The sequence below is a fragment of the Bombina bombina genome, chromosome 1, assembly GCF_027579735.1.
Source record: "Bombina bombina isolate aBomBom1 chromosome 1, aBomBom1.pri, whole genome shotgun sequence".
Lineage (NCBI taxonomy): Eukaryota > Metazoa > Chordata > Amphibia > Anura > Bombinatoridae > Bombina > Bombina bombina.
In genome coordinates, this window is record NC_069499.1 from 1014788751 (window position 1) to 1014807355 (window position 18605).

At 38.3% G+C, this 18605-nt stretch overlaps 1 protein-coding gene across 1 annotated transcript in view; it reads right to left on the reverse strand.

The window, feature by feature from the left end:
* DHX35 (DEAH-box helicase 35) overlaps nt 1–18605 on the reverse strand; it is a 254621-nt gene that overhangs the window by 107928 nt on the left and 128088 nt on the right. The window contains exon 19 of the mRNA XM_053714905.1: nt 17445–17526. Within this exon, the coding sequence (XP_053570880.1) occupies nt 17445–17526 (82 nt within the window). The remainder of the gene's footprint in view (nt 1–17444; nt 17527–18605) is intronic.

Below are 18605 nucleotides of genomic sequence, written 5' to 3' on the forward strand. Positions count from 1 at the left end.
TACACGTCTCTCTTCATGTGCTGCACCTCTGTGCCAATACCTTCACTGGCTTCCTCTTGCCTCCAGAATTAAACACAAATTTCTCACTCTGACATACAAGGCCCTCAACTGCACTGCTCCCCCCAATATCTCCAGTCTCCAGATACTCTCCCTCCCATCCCCTTTGCTCTGCTCATGACCTCCTACTCTCCTCCTCTCTTGTTATTTCCTCACATTCCCGTCTACAAGACTTTTTTCAGACTGGCTCTTATCTTGTGGATTTCTATGCCTTGCTCCACAAGATTCTCCCCTAGTATTGAAATCTTCAAGTGCTCCCTAAAGACCCTACCATTCACTAACCTACACTAACCTTTCCTAACCCCAGTTCCTCTCCACCTTTGCTATCCCCTTGAACATCCTTAGCATGTAAGCCTAAGAGCCTAACTGTTTGCAAATCACCTTCATAAAAGCGGACTACAACAATGCAACTCTTAGCAGGGCCCTCTATCCATTTGATCCCTCTAAATATTACCTTGTGTACCACGCCTATGTTTATAGCGCTGCAGAATCTGTCGGTGCTCTACAAATAACTGATAATTAATCATGGACTCTCACCACCTGTATGAAAGAAATTAAGTTAATTTAAAAAAAAAAAAAACTGAAACTTCATACTGGCAGACTGTCTGCCAGTACCGAAGATGGCAGTCAGGAGTGTGGAGGGGAGAGAACTGTTTGGGAGGGATCAAGGAAGTGAGAATTATCCTTACCAATTAATTAACCCCTTCACTGCCAAGAATTTCAGAAGTGTGGTGTGCAGTTGCAATTGGCGGCCTACTAATTGGCAAAACCTAATTGCAAAGCCATGCATGTCTGCTATTTCTGAACAAAAAGGACCCCAGAGAACCTTTTACAACGATTTGTATTATGACATGTCAGGGTATTGCTGAGTGACATTTAATATATATATATATATATATATATATATACAGTGTATATATATATATATATATATATATATATATATAATATACAGTATATATATATATATATATACATATATATATATATATATATATCCTATAGATTAATATTTCATTATGATATACAATGCTTTGACCATTGCTAAATACATCCATTTGTATTACAGTTCTGATGTCAGGATTTGACTCAAACCATTTGTCATATTCAATACACATCTCAGAGTTCAAAGCAGACATTTGTCAAGCACTAAAATAACTCAAAAGCTTCCTGCCTTGAAATGTATAATAACATTTCCTAGCTAGAGGAGAACCCCAGCAGTAAGTGATGGACGCTCCGTCTGCGAGAATAATGGTTAAGTTACACAAGTTCTCAGGGAATGTAGTCCTTATCTAATTATTAATTATCCCATACTGAGTTAAATATACAAAACACCAGAATAAATATGAAGTAAAGTAAATAAATAACTGTATGGATATTTAAAATGTTTAACAAACTGTTTCAGAATAAACAGAGGGTTTGAAATGAATACGTATTAAATAAGCTGTCCTATTAATATTATCAGAGACATGAGTCCATGCACTAAAGAAATGATTAAGACGTGAAATGATGAAATAAAATATATAATATGGAATGATTTGATTCTATTAAAATCAAATAGCTAATAGTATAACTACTTATTAACATGGTACTAGAATTATTTAAATCATTTTAAGTCCCCTAATAGAAATATGATTCTTAAGTACATATCTTAAGTAATTATCAGTAGGGAGTATATATAAAATTTAATATTATGCCAGGCCTAATATTTAATTATATATATGCATACTAGATTTAATAATTATACCCATGCTTAGTGTTAAAATATACGTGCTCAGTGGGGGGGCGGAGCCTGCAACCAAGGTGGCTGGACGTGTTTTGGAAGAGCTCCTGGCTTCATCTTGTTATATATGGGGTTTATTATGAATCTTTACAGAAAAAGCTAAGGATTGGGTCTGCAGGACTTTTATGAGATTACGTGAAACAAGTTTTCATGATTTGGAAGCCAAATTCATGTTTATCTTTTCTATTAATGCTCCGCTGACGGGCCATGTGGTTTTAGCCTGCCTAAGGTACTACACATATCTTTGAAGTAGAGCTAGAGCTCTTATATCATCTGATAATGCCTCCTGCTTTTGGGGACACTGCTGCAGTCGATGCATTGGAAGCTGAAATGCGCAATATGCTACATCGCCATTTTGCTAATATGGAGACACTACTTTACCAGGCCCTGGGCCAGTTTCAGTCAAGTCCCCCAGAAGTCGTGAGAAGGGCTGATGTAGGAGCTGATGTGATTATTGTTCCGGTGCAGGATATCTTTCTATCTACTTCAACTCTACATGATGCGACTTTGAGCACAGCAGAGTTACAGTTAGCCGGTACTATTCTACGCCATACTGAAGAGGGACTGATTCTTCCTACTGTCTACAATATGGGACTAAGCAAATCCGGTACAGGTTTGAAGGAACCCCTTTCATCGGTCAGTGTGACGCTAGTCAGAAATATCGGAGGATCCATCCTGGTATTTGGAGCAGAGTTTACTACCTACAAAGGCTTCAAGTTTGTTTATTATAGTTGGGCCTCCGCAATACACTGGTAGTTGAAGGCAGCAGAGAGGCCTTGGTTCGCAGAAACGATCTTGCTGCTCTATCTATACTTGCTCCCAACGTCTGGTGTGGGGTAATGGGACAGAATATACTAAAGGAGGACTTTGGTGAGAGAGATACCACTTCAGCCCCTCAAATTGGCTATATGTACTGCATTTATATATCCTCATTGTCCTTTTCGCTCCTGCTTTTCTTTTTGGCTCTACTTTTCTTACGTTAAAGACTGCCACACTTCATATGCTCTAATATCTCAAAGCTTAGGAGTTGGTTTAACCTATATATGCTTGAGATGTCCAGCATAGTGACTCTACCATAAAAGTCATAAACTTTGCTTTACCATGAGCTGGCCTATAAACTTTGGGAAAATTACAGTGCTATAGAAATATTGGGTTTATTATGTTTTTTCTTTGTGTTAACCTAAGATCTTCTGCTGCTTCTTTATGATAAATTCCATTCTAGGCTTCTATTATTCACTAAGAGGCTGTTGAACATTTAATTTACAATAGCTACTTAGTTGAGTGGCCTTTTTTAAGCCCTATAATTTTATATCACTTGAGTAAAATTAATACAATTTAATAGAAGATACCGTTGCTACCTCTCACCACCAGAGGGGAGTCAAGACTTAATTTTAGTCCATTAATGTTTTTGTATGATAGGGGAAATATACAGCCCTGTTATTTTATTTATTTTATTTACTTATTTATTTTTATTTTCAAAGTCTTATTGATAGCTATTGTGTATTGGGTAGATATGAAAGCCAGACTTCAATATATCTGTCCCACCCGCCACATAATCATTAACGGGTATGATGAACATAATGTTATGTATGGAATGAAGTGGGGTGGGGATTGTCTTTCTTATATATAAATGTGTATGCATGTATAATAGCTAGACAATATTGTTTTACTTGCTCAGTTTAGACTTTACTATTGTCTTTCTTAATGGTAGACTTGCTATGTTATGATATTGCTATTCGCAGCAAACTCTTTAGTGAACCGTTAAGCTAATGTTATAAGGATTTTTCCTCCTTCATTCTACGCGGTTGTACGTATCTTATCCCCAATTGCTGTAACATATAATATTTAATGAATAAGGGTTCAAATGACGGCTATTCACTTATGCTCACTAAAGTGTTGGGTATCAGACATACTATATCAGTTTTGGGCGGCTAGCTCTCTAGTGATTTTTTAGGATACATTACATTTCCATCCCTTTAGTTGCAGACACATGCTCACTTATATAGATCCCATGCTATCGGGTATAGGGCCCATACCCAGAGAGCAGACTACATTATCATTTTAGGATCATAGTGTTGATGCAAACATCTGTTTATCCTGAACTATTATGAGCAACCACATAATTGACCATCTCAACGATCGTCTTAGCCTCATGGCATATCTAGAGGTTACCCTCACTTGAGTAGCAATTTTTTATACATTAGTATTTCGGCAAAGGCATAATAATAAACCCACTAATATTACATTTATTAATAGGCCCTATAAAAGCACTTATGGTTAGACAATTGGTCAGATTTCTTCTCCCCCCCTCCCCACATAGTACTATGGTATTCCCTGATTCTACCATAGACTTGCTCAGCGGTTTTCCTTGATACCGCAATTCAATGTTTTTTAAAGAAGCCCGTGTATGTTTGCAACAGTTTTTTCTACTTATAGCATTATTGGGCTATACAGAGCAACTTTTAAAATACAGCATATATCCTCCTTTTTATATATATATCTATTCCTCCATGATATAACTATTAGACATGATAGCTTTGCACTAGATTGATCTTTTTTAGGCAGCCATCAGAGATATTAGGTTGGTGTTATCATTTTTCACATGACTGAAAAAATCTCACATATAATATGCTGTGCTGTGTTTATTTGTCTCTCTCTAAGGGTACTTTTTAGTTTTGACATGGTTGAATAGTTTGATGTATATGTTTATATAGTGTTTCAGTGCTATTTAGCCACTGGAAAAGAGTTGTAAAACAAAAAAACTATGAGGCTTTCTTTTGATTTGGGACTCTAATTATGATATACTACCGATTATTTTCGACTGGAAATCAGTACAATTTATGTTCAAGTCTATGTATTATTTGATGCTATTTTTTTATATCTGTATGTCAAAACAATTTATGCCTCAATAAAAATTATTTTAAAAAAAAATATATATATACATGCTCAGTTAAATTAAATAATCACATTATATATATATATATATATATATATATATATATATATATATATTAACGAGAGGCTTTATTAAAGCTAGGAAATAATAAGTATATTGAATATACATTTATGAAAATATATATTGTTCTGTACTTTAAAGTATCTTACTGATAAAACCACGTTCCAAATTCCTGTTGTCCCCCCCCAGTGTTCAATACGAGAATTGCAGCCAAAAAGATACTTGATTGAGAGGAATTAAGTAAACAGAGTGGCATTCCCCAGGGCCAATGAGAGCTGAGCTCAGACTCAAAGGGCGTACCCAGAGAAATTCTATTGAATGATTCAATAATGAAGGAGGAGTCTATCACTGATGTAGGCTTTCGCACTATGCAAGAGAGGAACAGACTCACTTTGTTAAACAGAGACACACACTGTTTGGGCCTACTTTTGGAAAGTCTCTGAACCCTGGTTGGAAAACTGTCTTTGGGCAAGAGAGATAACTCTGTGACCTGTTACCTTTGTAAAATAGTGGAATTTTCTTTATGTATGACCAATAGAAATATCTGGAATATGGAACTCTCTTATTGGTAGCTGGTAATGTATAAGTGTTTTGATATTTTTATATTTTTAAGATTTTAAAACAAAGATAAGTGTATTTCATATATTAAATATACTAGTGCTAAGTCAATTATTATTGAAAAAAAGGGTTAGGCATTGATGTTAACAAATTCGTTTTATCTAGTGTGATATATTTTAGAAATTGCACTAGTTGTTGTGGCTAACTTGGAATTATTTAATACTATATTACTTGATGCATGTTGAATTGATAATATAATATAAATAAATCTTGACTATTAATATTCATAATTCCATTAATCAAAAATATTGTTACATAAATATACAACAGACTGCAGTAGTTGTGTGTAAATAATTTCAGTGAGAAAACCCAAGTTTGTTTAACCCCTTGAGTGCTAATGACGTCCCAGAGCCGTCATTAGCACTCAACTACCTTTTTTGCAATCTGGGGGCCCCCACCACTCCTACCCCGGCAATCAGGTCTCCATAGTGACAGGCATCGCCGGGGCTTCCTGTTACATGCGGTGACGTCACGCGCAATGACGTGATGATGTCACTGCGCAACTTTATTTAAAATTGTCAATACAAAGTATAGGGAAAGGGGGCATGCTGCTTAGAAACCTGTATCTCAGGGATCTAAGCAGCTACAGACCACCAAGACCCACCATTGGAAAGGTAATTATCTGGTATAAGTCTTGGGGATCTGGGGGAAAAAATAAAAAAAAATGTTTTTTGAAATTAGTAAAAAAACAGAAAAATATTAAATTCAGCTTAGCACTCAAAGGGTTAAAAGTTAACAATTTTTTTAATACAATTTATTTGGCGTCTAAATGGTGGCATGAAAATATATATATATATATATATATATATATATATATATATATATAAGGTAAGTCCCACCAGGGGGAATGAAAAAGGAGACCCAGAGACAGCAAACTGATATTAATATCTTTTATTCAGCCAAATGGCCAAATGACAGGTGCAGGTACAGATAGACACCTGACGCGTTTCGCGCATGCATACATGCGCTTCATCAGAGGCTATATATATATACACACACACACACACACACATATAAATACATACACACAAACACACACACACACACACAAGTGTTAAATGCCCGTGAACATAGGCCAAAATGTTTAGGGAAAGAAATATCTCTATCCCTCTATCCCTATCTATCTATCTATCTATCTATCTATCCCTCTATCCCAATCCCTCTATCTCTTTACTTTTCTGCAGTGTAGCATCCCCTTAACCCTAACTATTGCCACCTTCTTAGGTACTGGCATCTGCCAGTACCTATAAACCCCTTTTTTTTTTTTTTTTTTTTTTTCTGTAGTGAAGTGGTCCCACCACCTCCCCCCCCAAGCGGTTGTCATTTATTCCCCCCCCGCACCCCCAAACCCCTTTTCTGTATTGTAGCTGCCCCATCCCTCACTACCCCTTTATTTATTATTTGCCATAGCATAGTGTCCTCCCACTCCCTCCCCCGCTAGGCCGTTCACCTGCCTTCCGCCGGCACCAGCAGAAGATTGTTACAGATGGTGACATACACAGTGTCACCGTTTGTAACGATCAGGCATCTGCCCTCATATGGAGGCGGAGCACCAATTGCGCTCTGGCTCCAGATGCGGCAGATGCCTTGAACTTCAGGAGCTCCAGCTCTCAGCTGTAACTTAACAGCTGAGAATGCTGGAGCTTCGAGAAGCTATCTCGTGACACTCTGAGGTTAAGGCCAGGTGTGTTTGTTCTCGCGCAGGCTCTACTGCGCATGACAGCTTTGCACAAACACACTTGGCCTTTTATTTTATAGGATAGATAGATAGATATAGTTTTGATAGGTAAATAAAAATACAAGGCTCTATCTCTGTTTAAATGGAAAGCAAAAATGCTAAAAATTCTTCTCTATTTTGAGCAAGTTTTTCTCTGGAAATACATTAACCCCTTCCCTACCGGGAATTTCAATCACTTGTTATACCAGCTCCAGAGTATAAAATGTATGAGAAATTGCATTTTCAGGTTTATTTGTGTATATTAAATAGCTGGTTTTGTGCTTTGAAACCACAACCTAGAAAATAGGTTAAGCTTGCAGATAAAATCAGATCTCATTATTTCATCCCTTTGGGTACACACACATGCTTCCTTATCTTATATATGTCTGTAAACCAAAGCCCAATACTTAGAGAGAACAATGGCAATTTAACATTGTATTACGTATCTCTTCTAGACCGCAATAGCCTATACTTAAAGCCAAAATTGGAATCCCCATGGATGCATTCAGGTATGAATAGAAGCATTTTTGTAATATACATGTGTTAGCAAAAATGTGTCTAATAAAAGTTATAGCTGTTTTAAAAGTGTTTTTAAGTGTGCACCATGTACCAGCATTTTAAACGGCACTTGCTCAGAGAGCTTAAGTGCTTGTACCATCTGGTAATTACTCTATTTGTTAATTGCTGATACGATACAAGCCCCACTGGCACTCTGAGCAACTGCAGTATTTAAAATGTTGGAACACTGAAACTATCTATGCTTCACATGCATGTACAGAAACACATTTTAATACTAAAAATAGTGATAACTTTTACTAGAAGCATTTTTACAAATACATGTACAGTATATTGCAAATATGTTTCTAACCAAAGATATAATATCTACGTGCATTTAAATTTTAACCTGAATTTAGGTAGGGATACCAAAGGCTAACTCAGCTATTTCAATTGCCTAAACAAGGGTAAAGGAGCTACTTGTAAACAATTCAATACACTACAGCAGGTAAAATGGAACAAAGTAAAGGGGAGAACATTTTTTGTGAATTGTCCCTTTAAAGGAACAGGAACCCCCAAAACTTTCATGATTTGGATAGAACATACAATTTTAAACAACTTTCCAATTTACTCTCTTGTTATGCTTTGCTGAAGGAGCAGCACATCTAGGTAGCCAATAACAAGAGACAAATGTATGCAGGCACCAATCAGCAGCTAGCTCCCAATAGTGTAGGATATACGTGTATTTTTTTTCAGCAAAGAATACCAAGAGAACAAAGCACATTTGAAAATAGAAGTGAATTTAAAAGTGTCATAAAATTACAAGCTCTATCTGAATCATGCACGTTTTGACTTTCCTATCCCTTTAATGCTGTGTATTGATTGATATCACTCACAAGGGAGGACATCCCTAAAGCCCAGGAGTCATATAAAACATTTATAATACAAGATATAGGGCTATGCTATAGGTTACACAATATTTCAAGGGAGATTAAACTCAAAACTGAATTCCCCATAAATATTTAATCATGCATGGTATTATTATTATTATTATTATTATTATTATTATTATTATCGGTTATTTGTAGAGCGCCATGGTACAAAAAAAAATCTCTTTATGCAATTAATGCATTTAAATATTCAAGGGATTACTTCATCTCTGTTTCCTACTGTCACTGTACACCAAGTTAGTAGGCAGATATAACATGTTTAGTATTATGTACACTATTAATGCAAAGAAAAAGGTGCTAACAAAGACCAGAGAAAGTCAGACAGCTGAAAAGGACTATAGCCCTGAGAGTGTTATGAAGCTGAAAGGATTGAAAAAAGCAAAAGGGGTTACCTTTGCAGTATGTCTCATTTATTATTAATGCTAGTAAAAAAACAGACTAATATATTACCTATAAATGTAGTAAGTATGACCAAACAGGATGCATTATTTGTGTATTGTGAAGGATTAAATAAATAGCTCATGATCACGCTTTAATCAAGTTCATCAGTTCTGATTCATATAGCTATACAAGTACAAATCCCCTCATTCAGGATTTAAAGAGACACTCAAGTCAAAATAAATGTTTAGGATTCAGAAAGAGCAGCAGTTTAAAGAAAACTTTCCAACTTACTTCCATTATCAAATTTTGCACAGTCTTTTTATATAGACACTTTCTGGGGAACAAGATTCTACTCAACATGTGCACAAGCTCACAGGGTATAGGTATACTAGTCTGTGATTGGCTGCTGCCTGTCACATGATACAGGGGGCCAGAAAATGGGAGAAAAAATTAATTTGTCAGAAAATAATCTACTGCTTATTTGAAATGAAGAGTAGGTGTTATTGCATTGTCTTTTTATTATGTACTTGCTAATTATGTTATTCTACTGCATTGAGTGGTCCTTTAAAAAGGTACAGTATAGTCAAAATTAAACTTTCATTAATTGGATAGGGCATTACATTTTAAACAACGTTCCAATTTACTTCTTTTATCAATTTTGCTTACTTCTCTGTGTATCCTTTGTTAATCCTAGGTGAGCTCAGGAGTCTGCACGTGTCTTAAAGTGAAAGTAAATCCTAGCGTTGTACAAACGCTAGGATTTACTATTGAAACACATAAAGGGCACTTTCATTCATGAAGTATAAGATACTTCCTATAGAAAGCGCCTTTATTTGATTCAATCGATTGCCGTTTTTAGCTCCTACAGCAGCCAACGGCTAAAAAAAGATTTGGCTAAGAGATGACGTTTTCACCTTTTAACCAATAGCCGTACGGTAAATCCAGCTTGGCGCCCATGGGAGCCAGATTTACCACACTGCTATTGGTTAAGAGGTGAAAACATCACCTCTTAGCCAAAAAATTTTTTAGCCGTGCTCTGCTGTAGGAGCTAAGAGCGGTGATCAGTTGAATCAAATAAAGGAGCTTTCTACACGAAGCATCGTATACTTCATGAATTAAAGTGCCCTTTATTTGTTTCAATAGTAAATCTTAGCGTTTGTAAAACGCTCCGATTTACTTTCAGTTTAAACCATCTAGCAGCAATGTTTGCAACATTGTTTATAGCAGTGTTATACATAGTTACAAACACTACTGTCATAGACTGCTATCGACACATGCACACTCCTAAGCTTCTTTTAGCCTGCCTAGCTTTAGTCTTCAATAAAGAGTACCAAGAGAATAAATGTGATAATATAAGTAAATTGGAAAATTGTTTAAAATTTTATGTTTCATCTGAATCTTAAAAGATGAATTTTGACTTTAGTGTCTCTAATATTTTTTTTTAAAATAAAATGACCATTATTCCCCACAAGTCACAATATTCTCTGCCTGTGTCTTTGTATTCTAAAATGCAAATAATAGTCTATATTTATTTAAAACAACAACTATAACCGTTCTGTACTACCTTCCTGACGGTACTATGTATACAAAAGTATACAAATGATATAAAGCTACCTTTAGGTTATATGTAGAAGCTAGGCATGGGGATGCTTCAAATCTTAGTGTGTTGCACTTTCACAAGAAGGAATCCAGCTCCAAAAAGAGGTGAATGCCACAAGCAGCCGCCTCCTTCCGCATTGTGATGCTAAGTAGGCATCCGAATGCACATACATAGGGGTCGATTTATCAAAGGCTTTCGCCAGCCTTTGAGCCCCTACAGCTGCAGGTTCTCACAAGAGAACCTGCTCGCTGTAATTAACAAGCAGCGGACATCAGATCGCTGCTTTCCTAAACTTTCGCAACCTCTAAGGTGGTGAAATTTAATCTCTGCTATCTAGTCCGACCAGGAAGATTGACAGCTCCTGCTGGCGCGTTATTGGCTGTGCGCAGGCAGGGGGCGGAATTGCACGCAAGCGCAAATTAGCGCTCGTGTGCAATGATAAATTGCTCTGGGGAAATTCGCCCCACCAGAGCCGAGCTGCGGAGGACAGGGGTGCATATATACGCCCCTATCCGCCTCAGCTTGATAAATCTAGCCCTTAGTATAAGCCAAGGAGCCACTGGCTCCTAGAATTTTATCACTGGCTCCTAAATTTTAGGGTTATTCTCCATACATATATAAACGAGTACCACTGTCTGGCTTCTAAAAGTATGCCTGGCTCCTAAATTTTAAACACTAGTATAAGCTGTAGTATATCTTAAGACGCCTAGCTTTTACACAGAGAGTAAACGGCGAATCTAAACGGAGGGCTTTAGTTACTGAAAAAAAAGGGAGATACCTCATACCGACTCACTGTGGTCTCCTTGATGGACTGACTGGTCTAACATACGAGTTCACTACGCAGAGAAGTAGGGACCCGTTGTAACAGACACAATCACCCACATGGCAGTTACTGCACAGCTGCAGCTCCTCCATGTCCCCACAGACATATTCTGCTTTCAAAGCAACATATGATTGAAAACACAGGAATATAGTAGCTGCAGCTTTGCACAGATAGATCTTCTTTGAGCTCTGTTATACCATATATTTCACCTAAAGGAACAGGGGTGCTGAAGGGTGACAGACCCAAGAGCTATAATAGGACACTTGTTGTTCAGCTCTTCTTTCCATAAGGAAAAAGCAGACATACCTTTCTCAAGCAAAGGGCGAGAATACACATCCTCAACACTTGTGCACTCAGTTCCTGCTTGGGGTTAGAATAAAAAGGGACGACAAGTAATACAGTTTACTCCTAGGGGGAGATTCCCAGCTCATATCATGGCTACAAGGAGACCAAATAGAGCAGAGCGATCTAATAAGACCTCAAATACAATGGGATCTAATCTAAATGCCTACTTTAAAACAATGGATCCTGTTGCGACTGATAAAAAACTGGACTCTTATCCGCCATCACCAGGAGACACATTACCAGAGGACAATAGCCCCCTCACTAGAGCAGACCTCCGTTTCCTTCCCACGAAAACGGACTTCGCATCCTTAATAACACAGGTGGGTCAAATGATAAAAGAGGGGATCTCAGAGGTCAAAAGGGATATCTCTGCATTAGGAAACAGAGTAATGGAATTAGAAGAAGGTGCAGAAGAGCTAATAAATACAACAGACTCCCTTACGCAACAAATCATACAACAAAATATGTCCATAGCCCAGATGCAAACCCAAATTGAAGACCTGGATAATAGGGGTCGTAGACAAAACTTAAGAATACGGGGCATACCGGAATCTGTATTACCGGGACAACTACCACAATATTTACAAGATCTGTTCAAATTTCTGCTGGAGGACCACCAGGATCTACACAACATCTCACTGGACAGAGGGCATAGGGACTTACGACCTAAGCCAGCAGATTCGGCCCCGCCTAGGGATGTTGTCCTGAAGTGCCACAGGTTCCAAGAAAAAGAGCAAATCATGGCAGCAGCCAGAAAGAAAAGTCCTCTTACATTTCACAGATCCTTGATCCAAATCTATGCAGATCTTAGTCCCCTTACCCTCTTTAAACTAAAGGAGGCTAGATTCTTGACCTTACATCTAAAGGATCTGGGAATACCCTATCGTTGGGGATTCCCCTTCTGTATCAGAGTGGTCAAAGAGGGTCGTCAGATAATCTATAAAGAACCAGATGACATTGAAGAGTTCTGCAAACAACGGAACATCCCCTAACCTTCGCTTCTTAAGATCTCTGGTACGCAGCCGCACCCCTCGGATTGGAGTCTCCCTTCTAAACCCAAAAGACCAGCTTGGCAGACGGCCTCCAACAAAAGAAAGAATGGACTGGATATCACGACGTCTGACCCTTCAAACACAGTGGATCCTACATGATACGCCACAAAGTCCAGCAAGAGACAACTTATCTCCAGTTCTTTATGCCATTAATAAAGATAACAGGACACTACTTGAGTCAAAATGTTTTGTAACTGACTGCGGTCTCGGCAGAGACCTGACAACTAGAAGTGGGGAACTATCTCAGCTTGTTCCTCCTGATTCCCCATAACTTTATGGAGAATCCCTTAGGCCGAGTGACAGAACTCTAATGTCACTCTTCATGTTCTAGTCTTTGTTATTTTCATGTTATGATTAATGTTTGGTTTATATGTTTAAGGATGTTTAATTGTTTTTTACGCCACAGACCTGATGGCCCATTCGGGCAAGGTTATATATTACCTTCTCTTTCTTACCCCTCAACTTGTCTTTCCTTCCTTATTTCTTTGACCCGGGAGAAGTCGGACTTACTGCAACTGTATCAGGGACATTCGCTCAGGTAAGGCACCTTATGGCGGATACACCACATAACATCACACACTTCTACAAGCTACATAGCTTAGCCACTTACTATAGCACTCTTTATGGCTAACCGTAAAATCACTATTATCTCCCAGAACGCCAAAGGATTAAACTCTAAGAACAAAAGATCTGTGGCTCTAAATTGGTTCCGTAAACAGAAAGGAGATGTGGTAATGTTGCAGTAGACACACTTCACACACCCCTTAGAACCAAAATTTTACAACAGGGAATACCCAACATTTTTTTTTTTAATTCAACCACCCAGAAACGGTGCGGGGTTGGGATTCTATTTAATAAAAACATGCACTTCCAACTTATAAAAGAAGTTAAAGATATTGAAGGAAGACTACTCATCCTTGTAGGACTCTTATTTCACAGACCAGTTACTATTGTTAATATCTATGCCCCAACAGAAAACAAATCCCCTTCATCAAAAAAACGACGGCTCTTATTCAAGAACACAGAAAGGGGATTTTAATAGTGGGAGGGGATTTTAATGCTGCTATGGACCCCGCTCTAGACTTATCATCATAGTGGACACATGGCGCACACAACATCCACAACCAAAGAACTATACATTTTATTTGTATCCTTGGTCTACATATACACGTATAGACTACCTATTCCTTGGCCAGGCCAGTTTATCACTTCTACTGCAATCAGACATAGGACAGGTTACATGGTCAGACCACGCCATGATATCATTATCTATGGAATGGCCTAATACCCCTGTTACACCGTACCATTGGAGACTTAACGACTCATTAATATACGACCCTACTAATATACAGGCGCTCTCAACACTACTGAAAGAATATTTTAGTTTTAACTCAACCCCATCTATATCTCCGCACACTCTCTGGGAGGCGCACAAAGTGGTACTCAGAGGGGAATTTATTAAATTAAAAGCTACCCGAACTAAGATAAACAGAATGCAAATACAACTACTAGTACAAAACGATTCAGAACCTGGAAATCAAACATAAAAACAACCCCTGAGACACGACAATCCTTAAACAATTGACTGCCCACAGAATAGAACTTAATATATTACTCCAGAAAGAAGCCCAAAGAAAAACTATCTTCCTTTGGAAGACTTTCTTCTGTGAATGTAACAAAGCAGGATCATTACTAGTCAAGGCTCTCAATCGAAAGTCTCAATCCACGCGTATACATAATATACAAACATCCAACCAAATTAATGTTCAAGATAACAAACAAATAAACACTTTTAGCAAATACTACAGTGACTTATACAATTTGCCTGGCCACTCCACACCCCACTCAACCAATGACATGATAAATTATATTACCGCAGATAGACAAAACTAAAATGGAGGGGATGGAAGACCCTATAACTCTACTTGAAGTTCTGAAGGTTATTAAATCACTCCCTAATGGGAAGAGTCCCGGCCCTGACGGGTTCACAAATAATTATTACAAGAACTTCAGAGAAATTCTAGCCCCTCATCTCCTGTCATCATTCCAATCAATAGATCATGATAACCCCCTACCCACTACTTCCTTATAGGCACATATCTCCGTGATTCTGAAAGAAGGAAAACAGCCAACTGTAAAAGTTACAGACCCATTTCCTTATTAAATTCAGATCTTAAAATATTATGGAAGATTCTAGCCAATACATTACAAAAATTTCTAGGAGATATTATTCATACAGACCAGGTTGGCTTTATCCCGAAGAGGGAGGCAAGGGACAATACCATTCGAGCTATCACTCTTAATGCACATGCACATTATTCCCATCAAAAAGCAGAAAAAGCCTTTGATCGGGTAAATTGGCAATTTCTCAGACACACACTTCTGGGATTCGGAATTGGCCCAAACATGGTTAAACATATTTTTAGCCTAAACTCCAAGCCCTCAGCGACAGTTAGAGCCAACGGGACATTGTCAGCTCCTTTTGTTATTAGTAATGGCACACGCCTGGGATGTCCACTTTCCCCCCGCCTTGTTTGCCCTAGTAATGGAAGTTATGGCCTCACATATTAAACAAAATGATGAAATAAGAGGCATCAGGGTCGGCCCCCACAATTGTAAAATCTCCCTTTATGCAGACGACGTGCTGTTTACAATCATATCCCCCAGGACTTCCATAACAGAAGTGATCAGGGAACTGCAAGTTTATGGGCTGCATTCTAACTTTCTAATTAATATGCAGAAATCGGAGATGTTAAATATCACCCTCCCAAGAAACGACTTTACTTCATTAAAAGACCTGTGCCCCTTAACGCAGAAAGAAACTTCAAAGTAAATACTTGGGTACCCACATAACACAGTCCAATTCCTCACTCTTTAAAAAAAACTTCATCCCCCTACTCAAGAAAATTCAGGAGGATCTTAAGAGATGGAGCAGTAAACCCCTTTCGTGGTGGGGTCTTATCCACTCTATTAAGATGACCACATTGCCCCAGATACTATACCTATTTACAAGCTCTGCCTATTAAAATTCCTAATTGGTGTCTGGATCAGTAACAGTCATCTATAAATAGTTTTATTTGGAATAAAACCAAACCAAGAGTTAATAAGAGAACATTATACGCTCCATAGGGGATAGAGGACTTGGTCTTCCAGATATTCGTTCATACTACGAGTCGGTTAAGCTTCCATACAACACGGAACTATCAGGGGGTCTTGATAGTATCTATGGAAGGTCCTCAGAGTGGGGATTTTCCATACCTTTAGCTAAGTTGACAGAGGGCAGGAATCTCTTAACCAGAGATAAAATTATAACCATAAAAGGTCCGAGATTCCCTTCTTGGATTAAACTTGCCCAACTGAACCACTTCTTGGCTTCTTCATCACACAAATCGCAACTCCTCAGACCACTTCTCCCCTTTGAGGCGATTTGTCTGAGAGGGGAACCGATCATGCAGACTTTGTCTATAGCTCATAAATTATTGCAACACAAAAACTCTTTGATGCTCTCTTCTTATACGGAAAGGTGGCAAATAGATTTAAACACCCAACTTGACACAGAAACATGGCATAGGATATTCACCAAAACGTGGACTTCGTCGGTTTCCCCACAAATATTGGAACTGAACCATAAAATATTGAAAAGATGGTACCTCACCCCAGTGAGACTAAATACTATATATCCGGATGCTTCGCGTAGATGGAGAGAGTGTGGGAGCACGGGAACTCTTCTGCACATATGGTGGGATTGCCCTTTGCTACAGATTTTGTGGAAAGAAATTGAAACGCACTTTAAACAAATCCTCAACATGGAGCTTACACTGACCCCACAAATAGCTTTACTTAATGATACCCCGGATTTTCATTTTAGACTTAGAAAACATCTCCTACAAATTGGCCTAAACGGAGCACACTCAGTAATAGCGAGATCCTGGAAATCTAAAACGATCCCGTCCAAACAAACATAGATAGATAGAACCAGGGAGCTTGTAAACTTAGAAGAATATGGCTACCTTAAAAGTAAACAGCTTAATTACTTCCTAGAAGTGAAATTTTACTGGGAACAATCTTTATTAGATAACTGACCTATTTGGGGCGGATCTATCCAATCCTGACAGCGTTCAATCTTGAACATTTAACCCAGCACAATATAAGTTGCTCTTCAACTCTCTTGGGTCCTTTCCTCTCCCTCCCTCTCTCTTTATCTCTTGTATGATCCTCGCTAACACCTCTCTATTTCCCTTTTTATTTTCCCACCTTCTTTCCTCTCATTCGTATACCTCTGATACCTAACTCTTTGATTATCAGTTCTAGAAAATTAAAAGATATATTTAAATTTATATTGAATTCATACATAGATATTTAATGACATAGACAGTTGGACCTGAATATGTATACATGGACTTGACTCTATAACATTACTCTGTATGGTATTATTCCATGTATCAGATTATGATAAATGTCTCTGTATGTTTCATGCAACGTCTCAATAAAAATTAACAAAATAAAAATATATACTATAAAGGTAAAAAAAAAAAACGGTATCAGTCAAACTTGAGGGGTAAATAAAGATCAATCGCAACAAAGAAATGATCATTAGGATTTGTTTCCACTCTCTACCCGAAAACTCTGTTTTAACTATTGCAGAACTCTTCACACATTCCAGATACCTGTACACCCCTGTGGAATGGAGCTTGGCAGCGTTGGCAAAGAATCCCGCCACAATGCATCGCAGGATGGGATCTGGGTCTCCTATGAAAATTGAAAGACAAGGAGTGTTGAGAAGAGGAAGATGATGCATAAAAACAGTGTAACCAAGGCAATTATACATTGCAAGTCTTTATTTCACTATGACTTCAAGGAGATGTTAGACTACTGTTTTTTTATTTTATAAAGTAGCAGCTCTGTGACTTTAGGTTCATGGTTAAAGACAATGGCACAAATGATAAAGTAGTATGCAAGGAAGAGGAGTCATGATGAACTGCTGAGGTGAAAGGCAGTTGATTGAAAGACCGGAGAGTACAGTAGTCAAGGTGGAATATGATGATTGAGTAGATTAGAATTATGTTTGTGTGTTGTGCTAGGTAAAAATGTTAAATATACATAGCCTGCCTAACCCTTACCTGCTGTTGTGAACCTTCACCCCAGCCAGCACCATATACTACTTTGCATTGTGGGCCTGATGATCAAAGATTATCCTGCTTGGAGATAAAATGTAGTGCAGACTTCACAGGGGCTGCACAGAATTCTATAAGAAAAAGGGCAGCACCTAAAAGTCCCAGAGGGATGAGAGGTGCCTTCCATAGAAAGTAAAGAAGCTCTCTGGGATACAGAATTGCACAAGAAAGTATAAGGTAACTGGAGAACACCTGGGGCTGATATAAAGGCTCATTTTCCATAAAACAGAATTTATGCTTACCTGATAAATTACTTTCTCCAAAGGTGTGTCCGGTCCACGGCGTCATCCTTACTTGTGGGAATATCTCTACCCCAACAGGAAATGGCAAAGAGTCCCAGCAAAGCTGGCCATATAGTCCCTCCTAGGCTCCGCCCACCCCAGTCATTCGACCGACGGACAGGAGGAAAAATATAGGAGAAACCATATGGTACCGTGGTGATTGTAGTTAGAGAAAATAATTCATCAGACCTGATTAAAAAACCAGGGCGGGCCGTGGACCGGACACACCGTTGGAGAAAGTAATTTATCAGGTAAGCATAAATTCTGTTTTCTCCAACATTGGTGTGTCCGGTCCACGGCGTCATCCTTACTTGTGGGAACCAATACCAAAGCTTTAGGACACGGATGAAGGGAGGGAGCAAATCAGGTTACC